The sequence below is a fragment of the Chiloscyllium plagiosum genome, chromosome 5 (assembly GCF_004010195.1).
Source record: "Chiloscyllium plagiosum isolate BGI_BamShark_2017 chromosome 5, ASM401019v2, whole genome shotgun sequence".
NCBI classification, from domain to species: domain Eukaryota; kingdom Metazoa; phylum Chordata; class Chondrichthyes; order Orectolobiformes; family Hemiscylliidae; genus Chiloscyllium; species Chiloscyllium plagiosum.
Window position 1 is genome coordinate 75,788,159 of NC_057714.1, and position 27,439 is coordinate 75,815,597.

The 27,439-nt window shown below is 41.3% G+C and overlaps 1 protein-coding gene across 10 annotated transcripts in view; it reads left to right on the forward strand.

The window, feature by feature from the left end:
- The window catches only part of LOC122550015 (voltage-dependent L-type calcium channel subunit beta-2-like), a 332,286-nt gene that overhangs the window by 228,472 nt on the left and 76,375 nt on the right, over positions 1 to 27,439 (forward strand). For 7 of the 10 annotated variants that reach the window (XM_043690395.1, XM_043690396.1, XM_043690400.1 and 4 more), the window contains one exon: positions 21,846 to 21,965. In XM_043690395.1, coding sequence (XP_043546330.1) covers positions 21,846 to 21,965 — 120 coding nt within the window. Of the gene's footprint in view, positions 1 to 20,760; positions 21,155 to 21,845; positions 21,966 to 27,439 lie in introns of those variants that run through there. The other 3 variants (XM_043690398.1, XM_043690399.1, XM_043690404.1) reach the window with 3 other exon arrangements.

Consider the following 27,439-nt stretch of genomic DNA (forward strand, 5'->3'; position numbering starts at 1 on the left):
CAGTGGGCTGTGGTGGGGCTCATATCTGCCAACTGTCAACCCCACTTCTATGTTAACATTTGAGTCCTTGGAGAGGGAGCATGCTTTGTCCATCACTGCTTTGAATGCCTTTAGAGAAAGGTGGACAATGTGGGGTACAATGTTTTATTCCTCTCTTCAACTCCATTTTGATTTAGTCCCTTCTCATCCTCCCTACAACCTCTTTCAATTTTGATGGTTCGTATTGCCTATAACGGGCTTTGCTTGTAAATATCTAATTGACTACGTGAGTGTTTACTGGCAATGCTTAGTAGTTTAAAATAAAACTAAGAAAGAAGTCACAGTGATTTGGCAGTGGGAAGGTTCCTCGCTTGTGCATAATAGTACTGCTGGGTATATGAAAAAAAAATTGAAAACTGGTGAATCAAAAAAAGAAACATGGGTGAAGTGAATTGAATTGAATTGAATTGGATTTATTGTCACGTGTACTGAGGCACAGTGAAAAGCTTTGTCTTGCGAGCAATACAGGCAGATCACAGAATTAAGTAGCATAGATAGTAAATAATAAGTAAACAGCGGCAAAAACAGAAACATAGGTGCAGGTGAATGTTAAGAGTTTGTGAGTCCTTTCAGTATTCTAACAACAGTAGGGTAGAAACTGTTACGAAACCGGCTCGTGCTTGTGTTCAGGCTTCTGTACCTTCTCCCCGATGGTAGAGGTTGTAGAAAAACATTGCCAGGGTGAGATGGATCTTTAAGAATGCTGGCGGCCTTTCCTTGATAGCGGGCCTGGTAGATGGATTCCGTAGATGGGAGGTTGGCTTTTGTGATTGTCCAGGCCGAGTTCACCACTCTCTATAACCGTCTCCGATCTTGAATGGTACAGTTGCCATACCAGGTAGTGATACATCCAGACAGAATGCTCTTTATGGTGCACCTATAAAAGTTGGCGAGAGTATTCGCTGCTGTGTCAAATTTCCTCAGCTGCCTGAGGAAGAAGAGATGTTGTTGGGCCTTTGTAACCAGTGTGTCCACATGAAAAGACCAAGAAAGCTTGTTGTGGATGACTACTCCCAGGAGCTTGACACTCTCCACTCGTTCCATCTCTGTGCTGTTAATGTGTAGGGGGGCATGAGTAACATCCCGCTAAAAGTCAATAATGAGTTCCTTGGTTTTGCTGGCATTGCGAGCTAGATTGTTCTCAGTGCATCATTTTTCCAAGTCTTCCACCTCCTGTCTGTAGTCTGTTTCGTCGGCATCTGAGATTCGACTGACTCTGGTGGTGTCGTCAGCGAAGTTGTGAATGGCATTAATCTGGTATTTGGTGATGCAGTCATGGGTGTACAGTGAGTACAGTAGAAGGCTGAGTATGCACTCCTGGGGGCTCCAGCATTGAGTGTTAATGAAGATGAAATATTGTCCCCAATCTTCAATTGTGTCCAGTTGTGGCCTGTGGGTCAGAAAACTGAGGCTCCACTTGCAGAGACTGGAGCTTAATCCAAGATCACTAAGCTTAGTAATCACTAAACTTAGGATAATAGTGTTGAAGGCTGAACTGTAGTCAATGAGTAGGATTCTTACGTAGCCGTTTTTGGTGTCAAGATGTTCTAGGGAGGAGTGAAGGGCAAGTGATATGGCATCTGAAGTGAATCTGTTGGTCCGATAGGCAAATTGGAGTGGGTCAAGCATAGTGGGGAGGTTGGACTTGATTGATGCCATGACCAGCCTTTCAAAGCACTTCATGACCAAAGACATTAGGGTCACTGGGTGGTAGTCATTGAGACAGCCTGCATGAGCCTTCTTAGGCACAGGGATGATGTTGGCCCTCTTGAAACAGGCAGGGAGAGGTTGAAGATGTCCGAGAAAACCTCTGCCTGTTGATCTGCACATGTCCTGAGTGCACGGCCTGGTATTCCGTCTGGCCCCATTGCTTTCCTTGGATTCGCATGAAGGAAAACTGATCTGACCCTCCAATACAGTGACAGTTGGGATAGGTGTTACCTCTCCGTCGAAATTCTGCTCAAAGCAAGCATAGAAGGCGTTGAGACGACCTGGGAGGGATATTGTCATTGTCTGCTCTCTTACACTGACTCGTTTTAGAACCTGTGATTCATTCAGGTGAAACACAGGAATGATGCATAATGATTTCACTAATGTATCGCAAAGTGAAGCTCAGGTATGACCATCATGGTCATTTCCAGTATTACAGGGCTGGGAAGTACAAGTTTAACATGTGTAAAATGAATAGAAGGTATTAACTGAAGCATTGTCTGACTAGCATTGTTGCTTACATGCCAATTGATGTCCTTTTCTGCCTATCCTGCAGACTTTAGCTACATGTCCCTGGACCCCTGTTAACTCCTTACCCAAAATGACATTCAACACTCTCTGCACTAGTAAAATGTCTGCATCAAAGCCATTTTAGAACTCAAGCTACATCTCTAGTGCCCAAAGAGTGGCACTACACAACTGAGGTTTGTGGCCATTTGAGTTTGTGTAAGTGTAGAATTTAGTTTCAACGGCCATTTTAAATTTCTCATGTGAATTAAGCAGATTACATTTATTTAAATTCATGGGATATGGGAATTGCCCATGCCTCGTTATCTTTGAGAAGGTGTTGGTGTTGTCTTCTTGAACTATTACAGTCCATGTGTGGAGGTAGGCCCGCAATGTGGTTTGGAAGGGAATTCTAGAAATTTGACCCAGCGACAGCGAAGGAACGGTGGTATATTTCCAAGTCAGGATGGTGTGTGACTTGAGGAAATTACAGGTGATGGTGTTCTTATGTATTTTCTACCTCTGTTCTTCTAGACAATAGTGGTTATGATTTTGGAACTTACTGTCTCAGGAGCCTTGGTGAATTTTTGCAGTCTATCTTGTAAATCGTTTATGCTGCTATTGGTGGTTGGCAGGACTCAGTGTGGTGCCTGAAAATCGACGTTTCGGGCAAAAGCCCTTCCTGCTCCTTGGATGCTGCCTGACCTGCAGTGCTTTTTCAGCACTCCTCTGATCTTGATTCTAATCTCCAGCATCTGCAGTACCCACTTTCACCTCAATGTGGTCCCTGTCAAGTGGACCTGCTTTAACCTCGATAGTGTCAAGCTTCTTGAGTGTTGGTAGAGCTGGACTCATCCAGGCAAGTGAGGAATATTCCTGACTTGTGTGTGTAGATGGTGGATAGGCTTTGGGGAGCCAGGAGGTGGGTTAGTTGATGCTAAACTTTGAGCCTCTGACCTGCTGTAGTATCCATATGGCTAGTCCAGTTTGACTTCTGGTCAATGATAATCGCTGAGCTGTTAATGGTGGGGGACTGAATGATGGTAATGTTATTGCTACAATTAATCAAACCGCACATTGGAGGAGGAACACTACATCTTCCACCTGAGCAGCCTACAGCCCGGAGGATACAACACTGAGTTCTCCAGTTTCAAATAACCTTTCCTTTCCCTTCCCAGCCTGTCCTCCTCTCTTCCATTCCTCTCAGCCACCAAATTGATTCATTCCTCCCATTGACCAACCAGTTTGTATCCTCTACTGGTGTTCACCTATCCCCACCTCACCACCCTGACCCCCCCCCACCCCCACCCCCTCCTGAAGAAGGGTTACACCCGAAATGTAGACTTCGCCATTTCCAGATGCTGCCTGGCTTGCTGTGTTCCCTCAGCCTCCTGCTTGTCTACTTTGAGTATTCTGGAGTAATGGTTAGATTTTCTTTTGCTGGAAGTAGTCATCGCCTGGTACTTGTGCGGCATAAATGGTACTCGCCACTTGTCAGCCTACACCTTGTTAGCATATTAGTTAATTTTTATCATTTGGACAGGGAGTGCTTCAATATCTGTGGAGCCATAAATGGTGCTGAACATTGTGTAATCATCAGCAAACATCCCCACTTATGATGGAGAACAGATAATTGCTGAAACAGTTGAATTTGTTTGGCTGAGGACACTAACCTAAGTGATCACATAACCATGAGAAATAGGAACAGAACTAGGCTATCCAATGAGATTATGACTGATCTGATATTCCTCACCTCCACTGAATTGCTTTTACTCCATAACCCTTGATTTCCTTAGTAATTAAAAATCTATCTGTCTCTTCCTTGATTATACTTATTCACTCAGCCTCTACAACCTTTTGCAGTAAAGGCTTCCACAGATTCACCATCTCAGATAGCATCTGAGAGAAGAATCCTCCCACCTATCTTAGCTGGGTGACCCCTTACCCTGAGATTATGCTGTCTGATCCAAGACACTCTCACAATGGAAAGTAACATCCGAGCATGTACATTGTCGTGGCTCCTAAAAATCATTTTAGTTCAATGAAGTTGCAGCTCATTCTTCTAAATGTAAATTTAATTAGATTAGATTAGATTCCTACAAAGTGGAAACAGGCCCTTCGGCCCAACAAGTCCAGAGCGACCTTCTGAAGAGTAACCCACCCAGACCCAACTCCCTCTGACTAATGCACCTAACACTATGGACAATATAGCATGGCCAATCCACCTGACCTGCACATCTTTGGATTGTGGGAGGAAACCGGAGCACCCGGAGGAAACCCACGCAGACACTGGGAGAATGTGCAAATTCCACACAGACAGTCACCCGAGGTTGGAATTGAACCCCGGTCCCTGACGCTGTGAGGCTGCAGGCTCAATCTACTCAACCTTTCCCTACATGAATATCTCTTTATATCCTGTAGCCAGTGAACTTCTCTAGACTGTGTCCAATTCCACTGTATCATGCCTTGAATAAAGAAACCAAAATCATTTGCAGCGTTGGAGGTGTGGTCTGACTGGAGTGACATGTATAGTTCCCTATTTTTATACATTATTCCTTTTGGGTTTCCTAATACCTCCTGAACTTGTATGATAATTTTTCTTTGTGATTTTTACACAAGGGACCCACACCTTCTCTGCAACAGCTTTTTGCAATCTATCTCAATTTAAATAATATTCAGCCTACTTATTTCTGTCAAAGTGCGTAATCGCACATTTTCCTTCATTATATTTCATCTGCCACATTTTTGCCCACTCACTTAAGCTGTCTATCTCCCTCTTTAGATTAGTTTAGTTTACGTATTTCTGAAAGCACTGCTGTTACATCCTTTATAAGTGATTCTAACATTTTCCAAATGGTAGATGTTAACTGGCTCATAGGTACCTTTTATTTTGTTTGTCTCCCTCATCTTTTATGTAAAGCTGTTGCAGTTTTCTCGGACACTTCCAGAAGCTTATTATTGATACAACTACAATCTCTGTTTTAATTTCTTTTTAATATCCTACATTGGAACCCATTATATCCAGGACACCTATCACGCTGGAGCTGTATTGGTCTCCATTGTACTTTTTTTTCTTGACTGTAGTTATTGCATTTGTTTTCTCCCCCAACTTTTGTCCCTCAATTATTTAGTATTTTTGGAATGGTATTAATGTTCCCTAGACCACAGAGTGTTTCAATTCCTGAGCCATTTCCTACTTCCCCATTATTTCCCCAGCCTCATTCACTAACAGGCTGATGGCTACTTTGACCCTTTTGTCTGTGTTGTATAATTGAAGAAATGCTTACTTTTTAAAGTTAAAAATCACACAACGCCAGGTTGTAGTCCAACAGGTTTAATTGGAAGCACACTAGCTAGTGTGCTTCCAATTAAACCTGTTGGACTACAACCTGGTGTTGTGTGATTTTTAACTTTGTACACCCCAGTCCAACACCGGCATATCCAAATCATGATTATTTTTTAAAATAATTCTTGCTAGTTTACTCTCAAATGTTTCCTCTTTATTTTGCTTTTCGGTCATTTAAAAAAAATCCTCAGTCCTCTGTTTTACTACTAATGCTTGCCACATTTTTTTTTCTTTCAATTTGAGACTATACTTCAGTTTCCTGTTACCCAAGGTTGATTTAACACTTTTTGAAATCCTTCTTTCTCAAGCGTATATCACATTTTTGCAAGTCATGAACTATTCCCTTAAACATTTGCCATTGTTTATCAACTTTCTTCCCTTCTAAACTCCTCCTTTCCCAGCTCACCATAATCATCTCTGCCATCCCTCATTTATGTTTATCCTTATTTAATTTTAACATAGTTGTTTCCAGTCCAGGTTCCCCTCCAAGCCATATCACCCAGACTTGGAAATATACCACAATTCCTTCAGTTCTCAAGAGCAACCAAGGATGGATAATAAATGTTGGCTCAGCCAGTGCAGGCAATATCCCATGAGTGAATAAAAAAGAAGTTTCTCTTTGCTCAGTCTGAGTATTAAATTCTACTAGAGTTACGGTCACTTTTTCCTAAGGAACTTTAACTCTGTTATTAAGTCTGCCTCATTACACATTACCAAAACAGCCTAATCTCTGGTTGACCTACAACATATTCAGGACAGTTTTTGAGATGAATACACTATATGAATTCTTCACCCTGGCTACCTTTGTCAATTTCATTTTCCTGATCCACATAGAGATTAAAATCGTCCTGGTTAATGTGCTGCTCTCTTCTAGAGGAGATCAAGATAGATCATCTACTTGATATGTCTCACTGAAGATTGTTAGAAATACTTACTTTTTGCACTGATGTGTGATCTTTCCAAAATTTCAGGATGGGGATGTTTATGGAGCCACCTCCTTCAGTGAGTTGTTTAATTATTCACCACCTTTCGTGACTGGATGTAGCAGGACTTAGCTTGATCTTTCACTTGCTGTTTATGCCACTTGGTACAGAGGGTGTCCTCGTTTGTAGTATCACCAAGTTGATGTCTTATTTTCAGATATACCTGCTGCTGCTCCAGGCATGCCCGCCTGCACTTTTCATCAATGCCAGATGATCCATACCATTTCATTCCTTTGAGACTTTCTAACATTTAGATGCAGCTAAGTGGTTGGCTATGCCATTTCAAAAAGCAGTTGAGCATCTTACACCGTTGTCGGTTTGGAGTCGCATATGGGCCAGATCAGGAATGCACAGCAAAGTTCATTCTTTAAAGGACATTAGTGAACCAATTAGGATTTTACAAAATGTGATAATAGTTTCATAATCATGATTAAAATTTTAATTCCACAATATTTGAATTTAAATTCCACATTTACCATGATGGGAATTGAAATTGGGTTTCATGGGTTTCTGGATTATTAGTCCAGTGACACGACATGAAGATGTGGGTGAGTAGTGAATGAGTCCAGTGAGAAAGATAGAAGTGTACTCACCAATTAATCATATGTTTGAATTAAAGCGTTTATCATGAACGAGTGTGTTGTATGTTGTGCTAACAGTCCATGTGGAGTTAATATTATTATAGCCATCTTAGTGATTTAAATTGTCCTTTGTGATTTGTGTGCTTCTGTCTTGTTTGCTTATGCACTGTGCCTGAGTGTTGCCTTAGGTGAGTGTATAATGATTGTTGGTGCAATTAATTGTAAGATATATGCCAGTGCATGAGAAGTGTCCCTATCATGTTTAATACTTAGAAGCATTGGTTGCAACGACATGTGCTCTGCATAGTGGAGAAATCAAGTTTCTATTGACCACACTGTTACTTGGCTGCTGCTGTGCTTACAGTGGTGGAATGATCAGACACCATCTAGTGTGCTGCCTTTAGTTGTGGGCCTTCCATCTTCAAAAGAATATATTACTCTTGCAGGGGGAATTATGGATACTTGGTAGAATGATACTGGTGCTGAGAATTTAAAAATAAGGACAGGTTGCAGAAACTAGGCTCAAGTTCCCTTGAATGTGGAAGATCTATTTAGCTAACATTGAACAGTAGGAGAGCCACTACTATTGGGTTCATTCTTTGTGCTCCCAACTAGTGGGAAAAATGTGAAAGAGCAAATTGGCAATGAAATTACAGAGAAGTAGATGAAGTATAGAATTGTGAGAAAAGGGTCTTTAATTCTTTTGCTCAGTCACAGGATGGAGGCACTGCTGGTAAGACTGACATCGTGTTGCCTTTGAGAATCCCCCACGTGGCTGTTTGGGAACTTGAATTTTGTTACTTTAAAATAAATTATGTCAGTAAAAGTGACCATGAGGATGTTGGATTAGAGTGGAAACTCAACTTGCTCACTAATATTAGGATTTAAAATCCAATCTGACAAGTACCCCTTGATTAAAGAAGAGATGTTGGCTTCGGTCTGGGGAAGTGGGAGAAATGACTGGAGAAGGACTCTGTGCCATATATCTCTATATTTTAATCAATGACCCATTTGTAAAGGGATATTGAACTACTTTCCCTTTCGGTATGTTAGATTTGGTTTGCTTTCATTGTAGAAATTAAGCTTTCTTTTATCACCCTAATAATTCCTTGGCTTTGTGCTATCATTAAAAAGAGGGAAAATATATGCATTTATACAGTGCCTATTGCCACAGCAGATTGTAATTTACAAGATTCAACACTCACGATGGGTCTGGGACCCCACACATTGGACAGACTGGTTAAAGCCAGCAGATTCTTTTCTGCAAAGCACTTGGTGAACCGGGGTGGGGTAGGTTTTAGTTCCATAATCACCGGGGAGCCCCTGATCATTAGTTCATTACTAACTATTACATTACTAACTGAGTATCATTGCTACTAAGTCAATAATTCTTAGGATCTACTTCTTTCAGCTTCAAAATCCTAACATTATATCCTCTACCCTTGAATGAGTGTATAAAGCAACGGCAGCAGCCACATGTGACCCAAAATGACTGAATCACCAACTTCTGATCTCATTATTCAGCCACTGGGTCTCTGTTTCTTCGTTGTCAGGGTAACGTACTGTTGCTCACTTCTCCACCATCCATACTTTACTAAGTGGCCAAATGCTCCAGGGTGGATGAATGAACTGCTCCCCTTATTTGGAGTGAGGGTTATTTTTGTTGTGTGTTTTTAACCTTGTTTCGATAAAACAAAGAACTGCAGCTGCTGGAGATCTGAAACAAACAAAAACAGACATTACTGGAGAATTTCAACAGATCTGGCGGCATCTGTGAAGAGCAAACAGAGTTACTACTTCAAGTGCAGTGCCCCTTCTTCAGAACGGTGTTTCGTTTCTTTAATTGGCATTCGATTAACCGGAATTCAATTAACTGAACGAAATACTCCCCGCCCGTGTGCTTCGGATAATAGAGGTTCCTCTGTATTCCAATATTTCATCATACTATAAATTCTGTGTCTTACAATTGTGTCCTCCACAACCACCTGATGAAGGAGCGGTGGTCCGAAAGCTAGCATGCTTCCAATTAAACCTGTTGAACTATAACCTGGTGTTGTGTGATTTTTAACTTTGTCATACCTGTTGTCTACATGTGAACGTGAACAGTGAGTGTCGGCAGGCTATTAAATGCAGAATTTTTCATAACCAAGCTTAATAATTTCTCTTAAGTTTTAAATTATGGATAGAGCAACAAAAGTTGGATTTTAAGTGATGACCAACCTCTTCATAGCCCCCTTGAACTGAAACTGTAGCAATGTGACTGTAAGTTGGATTTTTACTGGCCATCTGACATGAATATCTAGACTGTCTCTCTAAAATTATATGAACAGTGGCACTTGTATTCAGTATCTCCGCAGTCTTCAAGCTTAGTGCGCAGATGGTTGAAGTGATTTGAACTTTCAGTTTCTCCCTGTTATACCTTCAAGCAATCAATTTCGTGTGATGTAAAAATGTAATAAAAACCACAGAGATCTCATCTTGTTCATGCACCAGAGATATTAGGCTATTGAGAGACCTTATTCAGACATTTCACATGTTGGCTGTAGATACATCAGCCATCACACTGGAACCGTACTTGCTTCAACACTAAGGTATGTAGTGAGGGATGCCTCAGAGATCTTACTTGTCGAGTGGGTCTTTGAGCTGGAAGATTTTTTTGAAAGTTCCAAAGGAAACAACAAATATGATGTACTTGAAAGATATGCATACTGGTCATAAAATCATGTATTGATTTGGAAAAGCTAATAGTCAGGTGATGGGGGAGGTAGTGTGTACATTTAGCAGAGTCTGGGAAAGTGCACAGGCCTAAAGTATGGAGCTGTTACTGGCAGTCAGCCCAAACTGGGAGGCCTTGGAATGCTCAGAAATATTTTCTGGAGCAGACAGAGGTTTTCATCTCTGAACTAACAGGAGAAACAATTGAGAAGACATTTGAATTAACTGTACAGTGAGATGCTGTCATTGTTTGATTCCCAAGTGTTATACCGTAATTATTCTGGACTTTATTCAGCTTATTTATTTTACAGGGTGTAAGTGTGAGGTTTTATCTTCTAAATCAGAATACTCCAAACATAATAGATATTTTCTAATCAACCTGTTCAGAGACGTTATTACACAATCCTGGAAGAGTGGGACTTGAACCCTTGGGCCTGAGGTAGGGACAGTTTCACTGTGTCACGAGATCTTTCATCCATATTTTGACTATTTATCTTCCTTAGCCTATTCTTACACTAAGAAGGTTATGCAAAACATGATTGTCCCTGTGCTACCTTTCGATATTTGCTGTATCTGACAACCAGATTATTAAGTTCTCTTTTTAACTGTTACTTGTTACAACTTGACTTTTGAGATGCAAGTCAACATGCAAACTCTAAGAGTGACTATTGGCCAATGAGGAAGATCCGCTTTTGATTCAAGTTTCATGCAACATGCACTCACGGATAATTATGGTACCAAATGAAATGCAGTAGAGTAAGCCATTGGTATACTGAAATAATGTTTCTATTTGAATTGTTCTAGAAAAGCCCTGTAGTACTTAAAATAGATTCAGGTGGTCTGCATGCTACCCAACCTCCTCCTCATGAGGGAATAGTCCTGGTGAGAGGCTCGGGAGTATGAGGAAGAGAAGGATACCCATGAAGAGGTCATTGCAATATGATATCAACAACCACAATCCAAACTGCCCATTCACCAATGGTCCTCCAACTTATGTTTCCTTTGTAGCTGACAATCACAGCATCTTTTTTACATTGCTACAAAGGGGTAGGGGGCTGGCTATGTCATGGAGAGCTCTGGATCATGGAGTCTGTGAAACTTTCTGTTTTCTTCCCCACTGTGTTAGACCAGCTGCCAACCACAGTGTTGCACTATTCGTTCCTCCATTCGGCCACCAGCTCTCAGCTTATGTTATTCTATTGCAGTAAGTCAACATTCAGTGAGTTCCAACACTGAGGCTCAGTAGTCCTGTTCGCTCATGCTTGGCTCTAGTCCACTCCAGGCAGGCATATGGGCTGATGGAAAAGAAGATTAGGCAGTTTTACCACCTATCCACTCCACCCTCCTCCCTGATCTATCACCTTCATCCCCTTCCCCACTCACCTATTGTACTCTATGCTACTTTCTCCCCACTTCCACCCTCCTCTCATTTATCTCTCCACCCTTAAGGCACTTTGCCTGTATTCCTGATGACGGGCTTTTGCCTGAAACGTCGATTTTACTGCTCCTCGGATGCTGCCTGAATTGCCGTGCTTTTCCAGCACCTCTAATCCAGAATCTGGTTTTCAGCATCTGTAGTCATTGTTTTTACCTCGTTGAATCCCACTCTGATCACTGCACAGAAAGTTCAGCAAGGGCAAAACAGATATTATGTCCTTCCTTATGTCTGTGCATTTGGTCACCATTAGGAAATTGCCTCACTCCATCTGCCTGAATGCCTTTGAGCATCCCTTGGTATGGTCCGTGACCTAGGCCCCCTTATCCCACTTCTACATTCTGCTTTACATTTATGAAGGGGCAACAAGGTTTCGTTTTTACCCTTTTTTTGGTTTTCTGTGTATCATTGGCTTTTTTTTAATGGTCTTACTTCCTGTGTGGTAATGGCTTGACTATCTATGGGTCAAAATCTTACCCAAGCCATCTGCATGAATGGGCAACTTGACATCGCAACTGTTAGATAGGGTGAGAGGTGTGTTTGGTTGAAGTGATGAAGTGCCTTCCCACTGCTATCCTGATGAAGTCTGTGGCAGGTAAGCTCATAAATGGTTTCCCCCAATGCCACTAAAAATGTCCACTTAAGGGCCTGGTCTCACCATCGCAGGTGTGCAACCAGTGGTGCTGCTGCTTGCAGTATTCAGGGAGGAATTGGCTTCTTGTTCACAAGCCTCCCAAGCCATGATTGAGGGACCTGGCACATTGAGAAGGTGATCTAATGAACTCCATCCACTGGCGACTGGTGGACTAGCAACTCATAACAGGTGGGATGTCCACCCCGAATTCCTTGATCCTGGGGAAGGTATGTTCCTAAAGTACTTGTGCATGGCATTTCATGCAGCAAGTCTTCCCAAAACCAGCTAATGCAGGGCTCTTGCCAATTCTCCAATCAGCAGACTACATCCTTGTTGCTTACATTCAATACTAATCTTTTTCTCCTTGGATTTGACTCAAAAGTATTTACTGCAATAATGCAGTATAACAGTAGAGGTGCTACTTATACTGCATATTACAATTTTTGCCTATAATTCTAATGTTACCAAATATTTTGCAACTTTGTAAAAGATACAATTTCGCAGTGAATCACAATTTGAGCAATTCCAAATTTCAGACTTGGGCTTCACTGTAATCTGCAATTAAATAACTTAATGTTGCAGGGATGTGATTGGATACATGATTTAAGTGTCTAGCGCTGGCATCAATGAACTTTTCCATTTTCAATTTAATCTTAACCTCTCTGCATTTTTTTAAAGTTTAAAAGATCATTTATTTCCATGTACATAATAAGATAAAGTAATCTTTAGGTAACCCTGCAAAAAGCCCCAGGGTTGGTAGTTAAGATCAACTACAAAAAAGGAGTGCTGCATACATTTGTAGAATGGCATCTCAATTGCAGAGGTTAAAATGAGAGGAGAAATTATGCAAACACTTTAAGGGAATGTTACTTATCCAGTGTATGAACTGTTGCTCCCTATAGAGGCTATCGGACCTGTCAATTATTTCCAGTGTTTCTGTTTTAATGACACAAGTTACAGGTTATAGTCACTGAAGTTTTGAAAATTAAGAAGTGTTTTGGTCCAGATTTTCATTATGTCAAGGGGAACTGATAGTTTGTCTCAACTTTTCATCTGTTATGGCTCTAAATGAAGAGCATAGCCTAAAACTTACAGCCAGTTTGGGATGAAGCCAGGAAATATTTCTCTGCTCAAAGTTGGAATTCTTATGGAAACATATGTGATGCCAAACAAAGACTGAAGTTGGTGGAAAAGCTCAGCAGATCTGGCAGCATCTGTGAAGAAAAATCAAAGTTAATGTTTCAGGCCAGGTGACCCTTCCTCAGAACTGATGGTAGCTAGGAAAATGTCTTTTGAGATGCAGAAGATGAGTTGGGGGCAGGGTGGTGGTGGAAGGGAAAGGGGTAAGGAGTGAATGATAGGTAGGGATAGAGCCCAAAGAGAGAGAGAGGAACAGTTGGACAGCCAAAGGCTTCATTAACGATCTGGCAACATTTGATGCGAGGTCAGTTGTTAATATGATTTAAAATCTAAGGTGGATAAATTTAATTGAAGGTGTTAAGGGATATGAGGCAAAGGTTGTGTGCATAGATCAACAAAGAGCAAACTCTTGTTCTTGTGTTACTATGTTCCTTTGAACTATTTATGCACTAATGATATCGTGTTTCAGTTTAACTATGACCTGAACTACTGAAATACAGGGGAACCTTGATTATCTGAACAATGCGGGCGGGGAGTATTTTGTTCGGATAATTGAATGTTCAGATAATCGAATGCCGGATAACAGTTTAGCCAAGCACCGGGACCTTGCGATCTTCTCCGGATAATCCAAAAATCGGAAAATCAAATGCCGGATAATTGAGGTTCCTCTGTAGTTCCTTGATTATTTGAACTTGAGTTACTTGGCATTACTTACCACATCAGTTTCCCTTATGGCCTTTCTTTTAAGTGAGATTACAGAATTTGAAGGTTTTTGTTTTCTTTATTAAAAGCTACAGGAGCTGAGCTGAAAGAGACAGCTGCTGTGACTGTCAGGGCAATTCTCAGTTCGAGAGCGAGAATTGAAATTCAGTTTTCAGAAGTCAAAATGCATTGCTTGGCTTATACATTGGTCTGCTTGTATGATTGAATCTCTTTACAATAGGGGTCTTTGGTGTCTGAGTACATGTTTCAAAATGGTATCTCAATGTAGAAATGTTAATAGATTGGATAAGGGGCAGGGGAAACTAGAAGCATTATCAGAAAGATACCTCTAGGGAGTCTAGTTCTGCCTTGGTTGGGACACAGATTGATAAATACACAGATGGATTTGTACTGTCAGTTGAGGATTGATGGGAAGCTGTGAGTTCTTTGCACTAAATTTAAATTTAGATTGTAAAGGCAGCCTTATTACCTAATCCATCAAAATAGAATTTCATAAATTAAAGCAAAATATTGCAGATTATGGAGACCTGAAATTAAAAACAGGAAGTGCTGGAGAAACTCACCAGTCCTGGCAGCATGTGTACAAAGAGAAACCGAGTTACCTTTTTCAGTCCCCATTTAGAGTACAGAAAGGAGATCTGAGCACCACAGCTTTTTGGAGGGAATACAATGTAAGTTTACAAGAGTGATACCTAGACTTCAGGGTTAAGTTGTGAGGAAAGATTACATGAATTAGACCTGCTTTCTCTAGAATCTAGAAGATTAAGGGGTGATCTGATTGAAGTCTGTAAGATATTAATCGTGAAAGACAGGGTAGATAAAGGTAAACTATTTCTGCCGGTTTGAGATTCTAGAACTGGGGGCATAGTCTGAGAATCAGGGCCAGACCATTTAGGAGAGAGGTTAGAAAGCACTTCAACACACAAAAGGTGGCAAAAGTTTGGAACTCTCTTCCACAAATGGTCGTGGATGCTGGATCAGCTGTTAATTTTAAAATTGAGACGGATAAACTTTTGTTAAACAAAGGGATTAAGGGATATGGGCCAAAGGCAAATATATGAATCAACCATGATCTCATTAAATGACCGAACAGGCTCAAAGGGCTGAATGTCTTCCACTTTTCCTATGTTCCTAAATGCTGTATGACTCTTCTACAGAGGCCAGTTTTAACCTGAGTGTCTTTATTTAAATCATTACCTTGGACTTTCATTTGAAGAATTTGGAGTAGGCTTTTGCTTTTGCCAAGGAGAAAATAAACCAAAAGTTCACAAGTGACCAAAGTGTTCTTTCAATCATTATTCTATTATTATTTTCATCTTACTTTTCTTCGTGCGCATGTGCTTATTTTTAAACTAGCCGATTACAATATTTATTTGACATGACCCCACTATGCCCACACTTACCTCAAGAGATAGATCTGAGACTTTGAGTGCCTTTCACAACCTCAGGATATCTCGAAGCACTTGACAGCCAACAAACCTGTGAAGTGTGATCACTGTTACTTTGTTATTGGCAAATTAACTATTTTATACATCTAAATCCCAGAAGGGGCCAGCCTTGCCTAATCTGAATGTTGTTGGTTGAGGAGTAAGTGTGGGGCAGACTGCTGTTTGCCAGGGACAGGTACCTAGTCTCCTAACTCTCACTTACTTTGCACCTACTTGGGTAAACATTAACAGTACTTCTGTCTTGTCTTCTTGCTCAGTGCAAATGCAAGGCCAGGCAATCTGTAATCGTTGTCAGCAGTCATCAGGCAAGGGGATCGCCATGTTGCTGTGTATCATTGTGTAATATCAGTTTCTCACCTGTACCATGTGCCTGCAGCAATTATGCAGCACTTAACATTCCTAATGAAGGGCTTATGCTCGAACATCAACAGTCCTGCTCCTTGAATGCTGTCTGACCGACTGTGCTTTTCCAGTACCACACTTTTTGACTCTGATCTCCAGCATCTGCAGTTCTCACTTTCTCCTAATTACACTGCATGCCATTTAACCAAGTGGACGTATCTCTAAGTTTGAGTAGTCTTCAATCACAGCAGGGATCCCAGCACATTAAGTCAAGGGCAACCTCCATTGGTCCAGGGGCTTGACCATTTTGTGACCATCACTATCATGTGGGTCTGAATCACAACAGTCCGGGAAATGAGCCTTGGTTAGTCTGCAGGTCCACTATACCCAGTCTGAAGAGTCACAGGAAGTCAGTCAGTGAGCTAATGGCCACTCATCAGGCCAAGTAAGTCAATGTGAGGTCATAGTCTGTCCTAAGGGTGTGACAGGGACCACTGGTGTGGTACACAAAGTGGGTACTCAGTTGTGAAGCTTGGAGACAGTAGTCTGGGATGAAGGGGAGCAACTCAACATCCAAGGGCACAAAAGGGTAATGTGGGGCTAGGGGTCATCAACACTCAGCACCACCCACAACCAGGTTGGGTGGAGACATGGGGAAGATCAAAGTTGATGGGTTTGACAGGGAGGGGATCCAAGAACTGATCAAGAATTTGGGGATCATGTAGATTGAGGGGCTGAGTTACAATCCGCTGCATAAAGTGGAACTGCTGTTTCCTTTCATCATTGTCAAAATAGTTTGTGTGAAGATTTGTAGCTCGGGTGCTCGTTGTTGTGGTTCTGTTCGCCGAGCTGGAAGTTTTTGTTGCAAACGTTTCGTCCCCTGGCTAGGCGACATCATCAGTGCTTGGGAGCCTCCTGCGAAGCGCTTCTTTGATGTTTCCTCCGGTGTTTATAGTGGTCTGTCCCACTATAATCATTAAAAACACGGAAATAGAAAAAACACACCGGATCATCAACGCCACACTCACAGGAATCCGATTCATGAGAGAAGAAGAAAAGGATAGCCAACTCCCATTCCTAGACGTGATGGTACAGATAACACCAAACGGAGAATTCACTACAAGGGTATACAGGAAAGCCACACACACAGACCAAGTCCTACACTATGAAAGTAACCACCCCAACACACAAACGAAACTGCATCAGGACACTATTCAAAAGGGCCACAACACACTGCAGTACACCAGAACTGAAAAAAGAAGAAGAGGAACACCTATACAAGGTATTCACCAAAAACGGATACCCGCGCAACTTCAACAACAGACGCCTGAGGTAGCTGGCGCTGACTCGCCATCACTTCAAATAACAGCAAAGAAATGGACAAATAGTGCAAAGGTTCTGGATGCTACCGACATTCTGGCAATAATACTCACGACGTGTGCTCTGGAACTTGACACCTGCCAAGCCAAGCTGTTTCAGTACCAGTACGACACTGGCATCTACCGACAGTGTGGAACATCACCGACGTATATTCAGCACAAAAACACAGGACAAATACAAACACATCGACCTGGACCCAATATACCAACCATTACAGCGGACAGCTGAAACTGACAACCCGAAGCGGCAGGGACAGACCACTATAAACACCGGAGGAAACATCAAAGAAGCGCTTCGCAGGAGGCTCCCAAGCACTGATGATGTCGCCTAGCCAGGGGACGAAACGTTTGCAACAAAAACTTCCAGCTCGGCGAACAGAACCACAACAATTGTCAAAATAACTAGTATGCCACAGAGATGAAATAGCTTGCTCCAAACTGAAAGTGAATGAAGCGAATGTTTCTTTCTTTGAGGGAGGGAGGGTAGGGTCTTCACTTTCATATGATGTGAGGCCCTTCAAAGGGCAATAACATTAAAAAGACACCCATTCTCCAGAGAAATGCCATCTGTGATCAGAAAGTGCTGGATGTAAACTTCACACTTTGATTTATTTTATTCACTTGTGGAATGTGAGTGTCACTGGCTGGGCCAGCATTTATTGCCTGACCTTAGTTGCTCTTGAGAATGTGGTGGTGAGTTGTGTTCTTAATCTGGATTGCTCCACAGTGCTGTTAAGGAGGGAATTCTGAGTGGACCACAAATCCTGGCCCCAAGTACTCTTGGTCACATCCTTTTGCATTACAAATCAATCCTACTCATGGCTGTACCATACAAGCATTGTCACTTTGGTAACTAGGGTAAATATTTCCAGGTCACAATATAATCACCTTTCAAGATCCCAAAACATGCACATGGTCTAGGAGTTCCTCACTTCACATCTTGGGCCCTAAGCATATGATGCTAAGAATGGGTTACCCCTGTACTTCATTTTTGTGCATGCAGATAAAATGACATTCACTCACTCAGCTGATGATGATGATGAAAGCACGCATTTACAAACGGAAGGAGATATTTACAATATGTGCCATCACCATATGGTAGTCTTCCTTTGCCTCCCATGACATCTCAATGCTGTTCAGCATCCACAGTCAGGCTGGAGGTGCCTGCTCTACAATGGAGTCAGTTTGCCTTGAGGTTTTGCTCAAGCAATGTTGCAAGGGGGCGTGACCAGACGGCACAGCCATGCTGAGTGTGTCATGCCCAGAGGCAGATTCACCTTGGTACACTTGAGCTCACATCCAGGGCTGAGGCTGGTAGGCAGTGTGGTGGAGGAAGCTCCAGATAGGTGACTTCTGGCAGGACCTGCTTGTGCTTCCTTTTTTGCCTCCTGGCACTGCCCTGACTTCTTGTGAAGGAAGGGGCACCTGGAATGAGGTCAAGTTCATTTGGTCCCTCTGTCAACACTAGGCGCATGCCAGCAGTTCAAAAAGGCAGCTCACCACTACCTTCTCAGGGACACAGGGACGAGTGGGTGTGAGGAGAGAAGATAGTGGATTTTGTGGTCATGGAGTGCAGAAGGTCATTGATCTTCAATGGCATTGCTTGGCATTCCCTTGCTGTGGAAACAGCACTGACCCAGGTGGCAACCTTGGACCAGACTGGCAGTGAGTGGTGTGGCCTCTTCTGCTGATCCTAAAGGAAAGGGGCAGTCCTTTTATGTACCACTCTATCCACCAGGACCTCCAGGTTCATGTCGACAAATTGGGGTTCTTGCTTTACTGCCAACTACATGACACTTCTTGAGATGGAAGGCAGCTCTGGAACTGATTGACATGGAATCATAAAATCACATAACACGGAAACACACCCTTTGGTCCAACCAGGACATGCTGAACATAGTCCCAAACTAAACTAGTCTCACCTGCCTTTTCCTGGTCCATATCCCTCCCAACCTTTCCTATTCATGTACTTATCCAAATGTATTTCAAACATTGTAATTGTACCTGCATCCACCACTTCCTCAGGAAGTTCATTGCACACGCAAACCACCCTCTGTGTAAAGAAAAAAAGTCTCTTATGTCTTTTAGTCTCTCTCTTCTTACCTTAAAAATGTTCCCCTAGTCTTGAAATCCCCCATTTTAGGGAAAAGACAACTACAGTTAGCTCTGTCTATGCCTCTCATTATTTTATAAACTTCTATCAGGTCTCCTCTTAATCTCCTACGATCCAGTGAAAAAAGTCCCAGCCTATCCAGCCTTCCTTTATAACTCAAACCTTCCATTCCTGGCAACATCCTGGTAAATCTCTTCTGAATTCTCTCCAACTTAACGATATCCTTCCTATAACTGGGTGACCAGAAGTGGGCACAGTATTTCAGAAAAGGCCTCAACAATGTCCTGTACAACCTCAACATGACTTCCCAACTCCTGTACTCAAAGGACTGAGCAATGTAAGCAAGCATACTAAACTCCTTTTTAAACACCCTGTCTATATGTGATGGAAACTTCAAAGAAGTATGAACTTGCACCCTTAGGTCCCTCTGCTCTACAACCCCACTCCAGGCTCTATGGTGCTGTCTCTGGTTTGTGTGGTTTTAAAGGTGGCACTGGCACCAAGAATCCCAGGAGGTTTTAGCTGCTTCTCCTCTGGTGAGGGGGAGGATGGGTAAAGCAGGCAGCCATAGGGGCAAGGTGCATATGCAATGAGGTGAGTCTCGGAGAATCGCGTGGGAAACCTCGCTACAACGCTCCATGAAACATGCTAAAATCAAAGCTTAGCTGATTACTGGTAAAAGTCAGCCTGGAGATTTTATAAAAGTATACGTGTCCAATCAATGGGCTTGGTGCAAATGTAAACACTTTGTTTTATCTGTTTGGGTATCAATCATGGCTGGTACAATTTGGAAAGTAAGACTCACAATCCATTGTTAGAGGTGGTTGAAACTTTCATTGCTCGAGGTTTAACATGAGTTCCTGTTGGAAGACCTATTGGGACAGTACAGTCTCTGGTGCATTGATGTTTTTCAAATCTGGGTGGGATGCACTATTTGAAGTGGAAAACAGGTGTTCATTACCAATACCATTGTGCACATGATGCCAGAACCATATGCTTGCTTTAAAATAGAGAAAACCTGTGAAGTAACGTTTGTTATATCTGTTTTAACTTAAGTGGAACTCAGTAGAAACCCTGTAAATTCATCTGTGTTAACATCTTTGGACAAGTCCTGTTCATGTTTCAATTACTCTGTTTCATTCAAATCTGGAACTCTTTCCTCTCTAAGCTATGCAGAGGCTTGTATTTCTTTCAAAGATTAATTTATTTTCATTATCTGTGTGACTAATGTCTTTAAATAGTTTCCCTTTAGTCGTGTCATTTTTTTAAACATTGTCAGTACATGTCATTGTTAATTAGCTGAAAAGACAGGAAGTTATGATCTTGGTTGAAAATATTCTGTGAAATGAGTGAGAGGTGACAATACTGATTTGTACAATTGCTGATGGGTATGCAATAAAAAAAATGAAGCAGTTAGTTTGCATATGTTCCCGTTATACAAGGACCTTGCTATTTTCATACTCTACCCTTGAGATTTTAAATAGCATTTTGACAGAAGGCTAACATCACAGTATGATGTGAGCATCTGCGTATGGCTCTAGCTACTGAGCATGCCCATTTATGTGACAAGCTTTCTCATCTCTCTAGAGAGATGGATTGAGCTTTGCACTTACAAACATCAGTAAATAGATTCTACATTGGACTTTAAAAAGTATACCCATGCATTCTCTCTCTCTCTCTCTCTCTCTTTCTCTCTTGTTGTGGACTGCCAGTGTGATGCGCAGTGATACCTTGTACCAGGGGAATTCTGGTGTCTGAAGATTTCAAGTATGGAAAACACCTACCCTTCATTTATCAAATAAACCAAGCAGTTGCTTTTTTTTATGCTCGAGTGACTCATGGCAGAATGAGAGAGAAAGGGATGGAGTGAAAGCAGTCGGTCAAGATGGGGTAAGGTAAAGCAGCACTGATTATGCAGCACGCATTGGCAACACACTTAGGATCCGTGCTGGGCACAGCTGCTGTGGACCATAACTGAGCTCGTTAGCTAATGAAGGCTACTTGGATAAGACTTCTAAAACGAGCCAAAGGAGGACGTTTGAAGAATTCCGATATCTGTGTAAGAGCATGGACCTTTTTAAGATTGTCTTGGGCAATCAGTAATGAGGTGTTTATAATATCTTGACAGTCACACCTGGCTTTTTCTAACACCATTTTCGCATTTCTAACTGTTTTGATGGATTAAGTTGGTGAGCGCCTCTCCTGTAGGAGTGACCTTTTTAAATCAAACATGGATTAAATAAAAATGTAGGGACCTTAACCATTTGAAGGAATAGGTGCCAGGGAAAGAGATTTAGCTTGCATCTGACAGATTCTCGCAGTTATTTACAGAAATCAAAAGATGCAGGACCATATTGGGGAACAGAGTTTGAAGCAGACTTGTGTGCTTCAGTGACATTATTTAAGGGAGAAAAGCATTGTTATGTAATAGCGCTAGTTTTCTTCTGTACTTCTGTGTTAATTGTTTTGCTGCTTTGAGTGACAGTTTTAAAATATACCATGCAACGTTACTACATCCAAACATGTGCAAACGGGGTGTGTGTGTGTGTGTGTGTGTGTGGAACAACTCCGTCTTCCTACCAAATGTTCTTCCTTTCATCCTTGGGCAGATGCATTGCTATTGCATTTGCTTTAAATATGGAGGGAATCACATTGAAAGCACTGGAGGGGCTTGTCTATGTAATCATTTACAAACTGCACTAAGTACCAACAAATAAATGGTCGTATTTTCCTCATTTGTTCCTTTGCAGGGTTCGGCGGACTCCTACACCAGCCGTCCATCTGAATCAGATGTATCCCTGGAGGAAGACCGGGAAGCTGTACGGAGGGAAGCAGAGCGACAAGCCCATGCCCAGCTGGAAAAGGCAAAGGTAATGTGATGTTATGCAATTAGATTGTAGTTATATTTTCTATCAGACAGCTGGAGCTTAATGTACCAAAGTGGCAATGCTATTTATTTGATAAGTTGACGGCTAAAGCACAGTAGACCAACAAGTTAGAACACATGCTGGAGACTATAATGTAAACTGATATAAATGCTGAAACTGCACTAGGAAATGTACTCGCTTCCCTTTCAATTTGTTCAAAACCAGGCCCATTAATTTACAGGCATGTACACAAAGGTTAGATTGGTTATACATTTACAAGTCTTAAATGCTATCATCAATATTGCTCATACATTGGCAATTATGTCAATATTCAGGAATAAAGAATACAAAAGTAAAATTGAATACAAAATTTTTTTTTAAAGTCTGTTCAGAAATATAAATCATTCCTTCGCATTTGAAAAGTGTTGAATATCAGTTCATTGGAAGTGCAGTTATTTTGTTGGCATTTTTGGTGGCCATTTTGCATAAAGCAAGATCCACCAGTGACTTAAATAACCATTTAGTTTACTTCTGGTAGTGTTGACTGAAGGAGGGTTATTGACCAGATTATTAGGATAGCTGTTTGCAAAATACAAAATTTATTTGAAATAAAAGGTACTATCTTTAAAATTTTGTTGAAGGTGTACAATTGAGATTTGGAAATTAAGAGTTGAACTTCAGTTAACAATCACTCCTGGGTACTAAGCTCCCCAGCTATGAGTCTCCTGTAATATTTATGAAATTTAACAAAGCTGTAGTAATACTTGAAGCAGGAGTTGTCGTTAGTCCTTGACTTTGGAACATCTTTTGCCTTGCCATAGATACATAAATTAATGTATCATTTGGCAGGTGAGTATGAATATTACATATTAAATTTTATCCTCCTCTGAAGCAACACATGAAGAGCTGCACAGATGCTGTGCAGTTTATTGTTGCATTATACATGTTTACTTAAAGGCTTGAGTCGAAGAAGTAGCTGCTCTGTCACATAGTCACACAATCAGCAGAGGTTTATTCCTATTCAAAAGCTTGTCAAAGTGTTTAGCAAATCGAATGTAACAACAACTAGATTACATTTAACAAAAGTATTCATAGTTATTTTAATCGAGCTGTTCAGATCTGTTTTGAGTCACCTTCAGGGCAGGTGGGACTTGTATCCAGATCTGTTGCCCAGAGTTGACACTGCTACCACTGCATTACAAAATCCTACGAGAAGTATTTATATGTGTCTTTAATGAAGTCAAACATCTCAAGGCATTTCACAACATTGTAATGTCATTCCTTATTGGGCTACAGTGCTGGAAACCTCGCTCCACTATTCTTGAAGTTATCACAAAAATTGCAAATTTTATCCAAGCTCCCCATTACTTGCCGGATAGACCCAGTCCAACAGAAAACATGGACCTGGTTTCTATATTTAGCTGGAACTACTATTCATTAGATGTAAGTAGATTTAAATGGCTGGTAAATAATTATTATCTATTGAGATAATCTTTACCACTCGAAGCTCTGAACCCTTTCTCAAACTCCCCCACACTACCATACAGACAGACACAACCTATGTTATCTGTTTGTGAAAGAAACTGGGAAATTGCCCAATCCGCATGGTTTGCTGAGATGCACCTTCTGCTGGCCAGGACTTATTGATCTTCAAAGTCTCTTCATACCTTTTTCATCCCTTCACAGGAGGCAAAGCCAATTGGTACATTAACTGCCGAGTCTCTTAGTTACTGGTTAAAGTACACCGCTTACATTAACTGGTGAGGGATAACAAATTGATTTTCTTCAGGTTTTAGACGGTTTACCGGAGAAGAAGACACGAACACCCCACACACCTCCAGAGGTCATGAGGCTTCTGCCACTATTGTTCGCATCCACAAGCTGTTCAGTTACCCATAAGCCAATCATGTAGTTGTTGCTGTCAGGCTGATGGCCTCTGACATCCACAATTGATCAAAACTCTACAAACCATTTGTCTGCTTGTCGCCAGCTGAGTCACACTTTGTGAGCACCCCCTGATGCCAGCCGACCTGCAAATAGTCTCCGTCATTATTTAAACAAAGCAACGGTGTAAACATGACTTACAATGAGTTTCAGTATCTTGCTTTTAAAAAGTGCAACAATTCTTTCCTCAATCCTTTTTTTAAAAAGAACCGTTCTTTTCATAGTTTAAGTCCAGGATCAAAAATACAGAAAAATCAAAAGAAACGGGGTATTAACAGTTATCAGATGAAAACTGATATTAAAAAAAGACTGACTGACTGAGGGGAACAGAGGACTGACTAAAAGCTTGGTAAAAGAATTAAGTTTTAAACAGGGTGTCTGAAAGAGAATGAGACGAGGAATGACGTAGGCAAGGAATTCCCATGCATGGTCTCCACAGGTAAGGCTCAGGAAGACCAGCTTGTACAAGTGGTCGGAATTGGAGTTGTGCTGAGCCTTCAGAGGGTTATGGAATGAGAAGAGAATGTTATAGGAAGGGCTACAGCAAAACAAGGAAGGATTTGTGCTTGGTTTCTGGTCCATCGATGTAAGTTAACAAGTATGGGGCTGATAGATGCATGGGTGTGACGTAAGTTATGGTGAGTGTAACATAAATATTTAAAAGATCAAACAATACTAATAAGCATTCACTAAGTTAAATAAAGCTGTGATCTAAGTAGTATAATAACCCACTTGTTTAAAGGAAAATATATCTGTTAAAGCACAAGTTTTCTTCTGCAATGTTCTCAGGGTTTTGGATAGAATCGGACTTACTTTTAATTCTCAAAATATTCTTTGGATAATGCTACACACATGATTTTAGTAAAGCAATCTTCACAGCCATTTGGTTTGCTCCATCAGTTTGGGCATATTTTGTCCAACCAATTCTGTCAATTCTAGGAAGTCACACACTTTGTTTACATTTTTAGGGCCTTGCTTTTGTTGGGGCCAGTTTTAATTTCTCCATGCTCTGATCAGACCACATAGTGTTAGATTGTCAATCACTTTGTAGACAGCTGTTTCGGAAGACTTGAAGGACGAGCAAATATCTCAATATTCAAGAGTCCTAGATTACAGCTGTTTTCTATTCTTGAAACGTCAAAGGTTATGCCAAAGAATATAGGCAGCTTAGCTTCTTTTGAGTTAAGGTGGTTTCTAATTTTGCTTTCTGATTTACTTTACCCTGCTTGCTTACATATGATCGGCTGATGGTATCATTTTTTTCGGCACAGTCACTCATTTAAATTGCTAATGTCCACACGGATTCAGACTTTGCTGTTTGGCTTTGGATCTAGAATTATTTATTGCATCATCTGGAAATTCCTCCACACTTCTTATGTCAAATCATATGAGGTCCACTGTTTTGTTAGCTTTTGCGGGGGAGGGGTGAGTTCATATTCAATAATGTTATGTTGACAGTCAACCATCATAAGCTATTTTCAGACAGTTTTTTGTGTTTATTAATAAACAGCAGTTTCTATATGATACATTGGTTAACCAGACAATGAAAGTATACAATCATGACAATTGAGGACAGTTCACTAATGCCAGAGGACAAGTAAGCTGTTGCCAAGGAGTGTGTCAGTCTTGTTTAAGTTGTGAAGACAGCGTTCTGTTCTCTAACTGAAGTACGAGAGAATGCTTCCCTTGATATTCCTCCTCGTTCTGGTCCACCATTCAACTGGAAAAAACAACTCCCTAACAATGACTGCCCTCTGTCCTGATCACTTGTTGATTATAAAGACAAACTAACACAGATGCTTGAAATCTGAAACAGGAAGCTACTCATGGCGTCAGAGGACTTTTACCTGTCTCTATTTTGAAAGTTAGTTAGACAATAGACAATAAGATACAGGAGTAGAATGAGGCCACTCGGCCCATTGAGTCTGCTGCATCATTTGGTCATGGATGATATGTTTCTCAACCCCATTGTCCTGCCTACTGGCAGAAATCCTTGATCCCCTTATGACTCCAGAACCTATCTGTTGCTGTCTGAAATACGCACAGTGACTTGGCCTCCACAGCCTTCTGCGGTAACGAATTCCAAAGTTAATTACCTTCTGGCTGAAGAGATTCCTCCTGAACTCAGTTCTAAAGAGTCATCCCTTTGCTCTGAGTCTGTGCCCTCCGGTTCTAATCTGTCCTACTAGCGAAAACATCTTCTCCATATCCAGTCTATCCAGGCCTACAGCAAGCCCTACATCCCTGGGATCATTCTTGTAAACCTTCTCTGGACCCCCTCCAAGGCCAACATATCCTTCCTTCGATTCAGGGACCAGAGGTATTCAGAATAGTAGTGTCTGTAACAAGGTCAGCCAGGTGGACATCATCAAATATGAGTTTCCTGATCAAGGCTTTAAGCTGTTTCAATCAGGGAGTCCTGGCTGACAGATATGAAAAGGAGTGTCATAGGTTCTGTTCACTCTGAGAGCTGGCTCTGAGGGAGCTGGATCAGTGTCAAGGACTCTCCATGTGTAAATAAAGAATGACTTGGTGATGGGATACCAGCCCCGGTAGAGCTATTCCAAAAATATTCTAAGTGCAGTCTGCCCAGTTGTTGTTCATTTCTAAAATAAAACACTGTATTGATAATAGGCCAGTGCAGCATTGGATAAATCTTAGATATAAGTTCAATGGGTTATTATGATCTCAGTCATTCTTATGGCTCTTCCTTTATTCTCATATGCTTATTGAAGGTTAGCTACTGCAGTAACTCAGTTAAATATATCATCAAATACTATTTATGGAATACAAAAAGAATTCTGTTTTAAAGTGACCCCAATTTCCAAGTGTCCAAATTGCCAGATTGCTTGTCCAACATTGAATACTGGATGAACAGAAAAAATCCTTCAATTTGACATTGGGAAGAGCATGCTCTCACTATTGATTCATTCCATTCTCTGTCAATTACCCGAGGCCTACCTAGAACCCTGGAGGTATATTTGACTCCAAGATGAGTTTTCAGTCATACCCATGCTGTTGCTTGGGAATGCATTTTTCCATCTCTGTAGCATCTGACCCTGCAATAGGTGCTCGGTTGCTGCTACCCTCATGTATATCCTTGTTACCTATAAACTTAACAACTCCTGGTCAGCTTTCCACGTTCTACCCACTACAAACTTCAGTTGATCCAAAGTTTCGTTACCTATTTCCTAAGTTGGGCCAAATTCCACATCTTTGTTACATCTGTGCTCACTATTTCTGGCTCTCCGTTAAATACCACCTCAATTTTAAAATTCTACTTCTTTCTTGTTTTCAGATCCCTCCAAGGCCTGATCCCTTTCTCTCTGTAATCTCCATAACCCCAAAACACTTCAGGATAGCTGTGCTCCCCTAAGTGCTGAGCATCCTCAATTTTAACTGCTTCACCATTGGGGCCTGTGGTTTTCTGTTGCCATAATATGTCCATATATGACGTGGTGTCACATTTTGTTTTATAATATGTCTGTGAAACACCTTTTGGATGTAACAATTTTTGTTACATTTTAAAGATG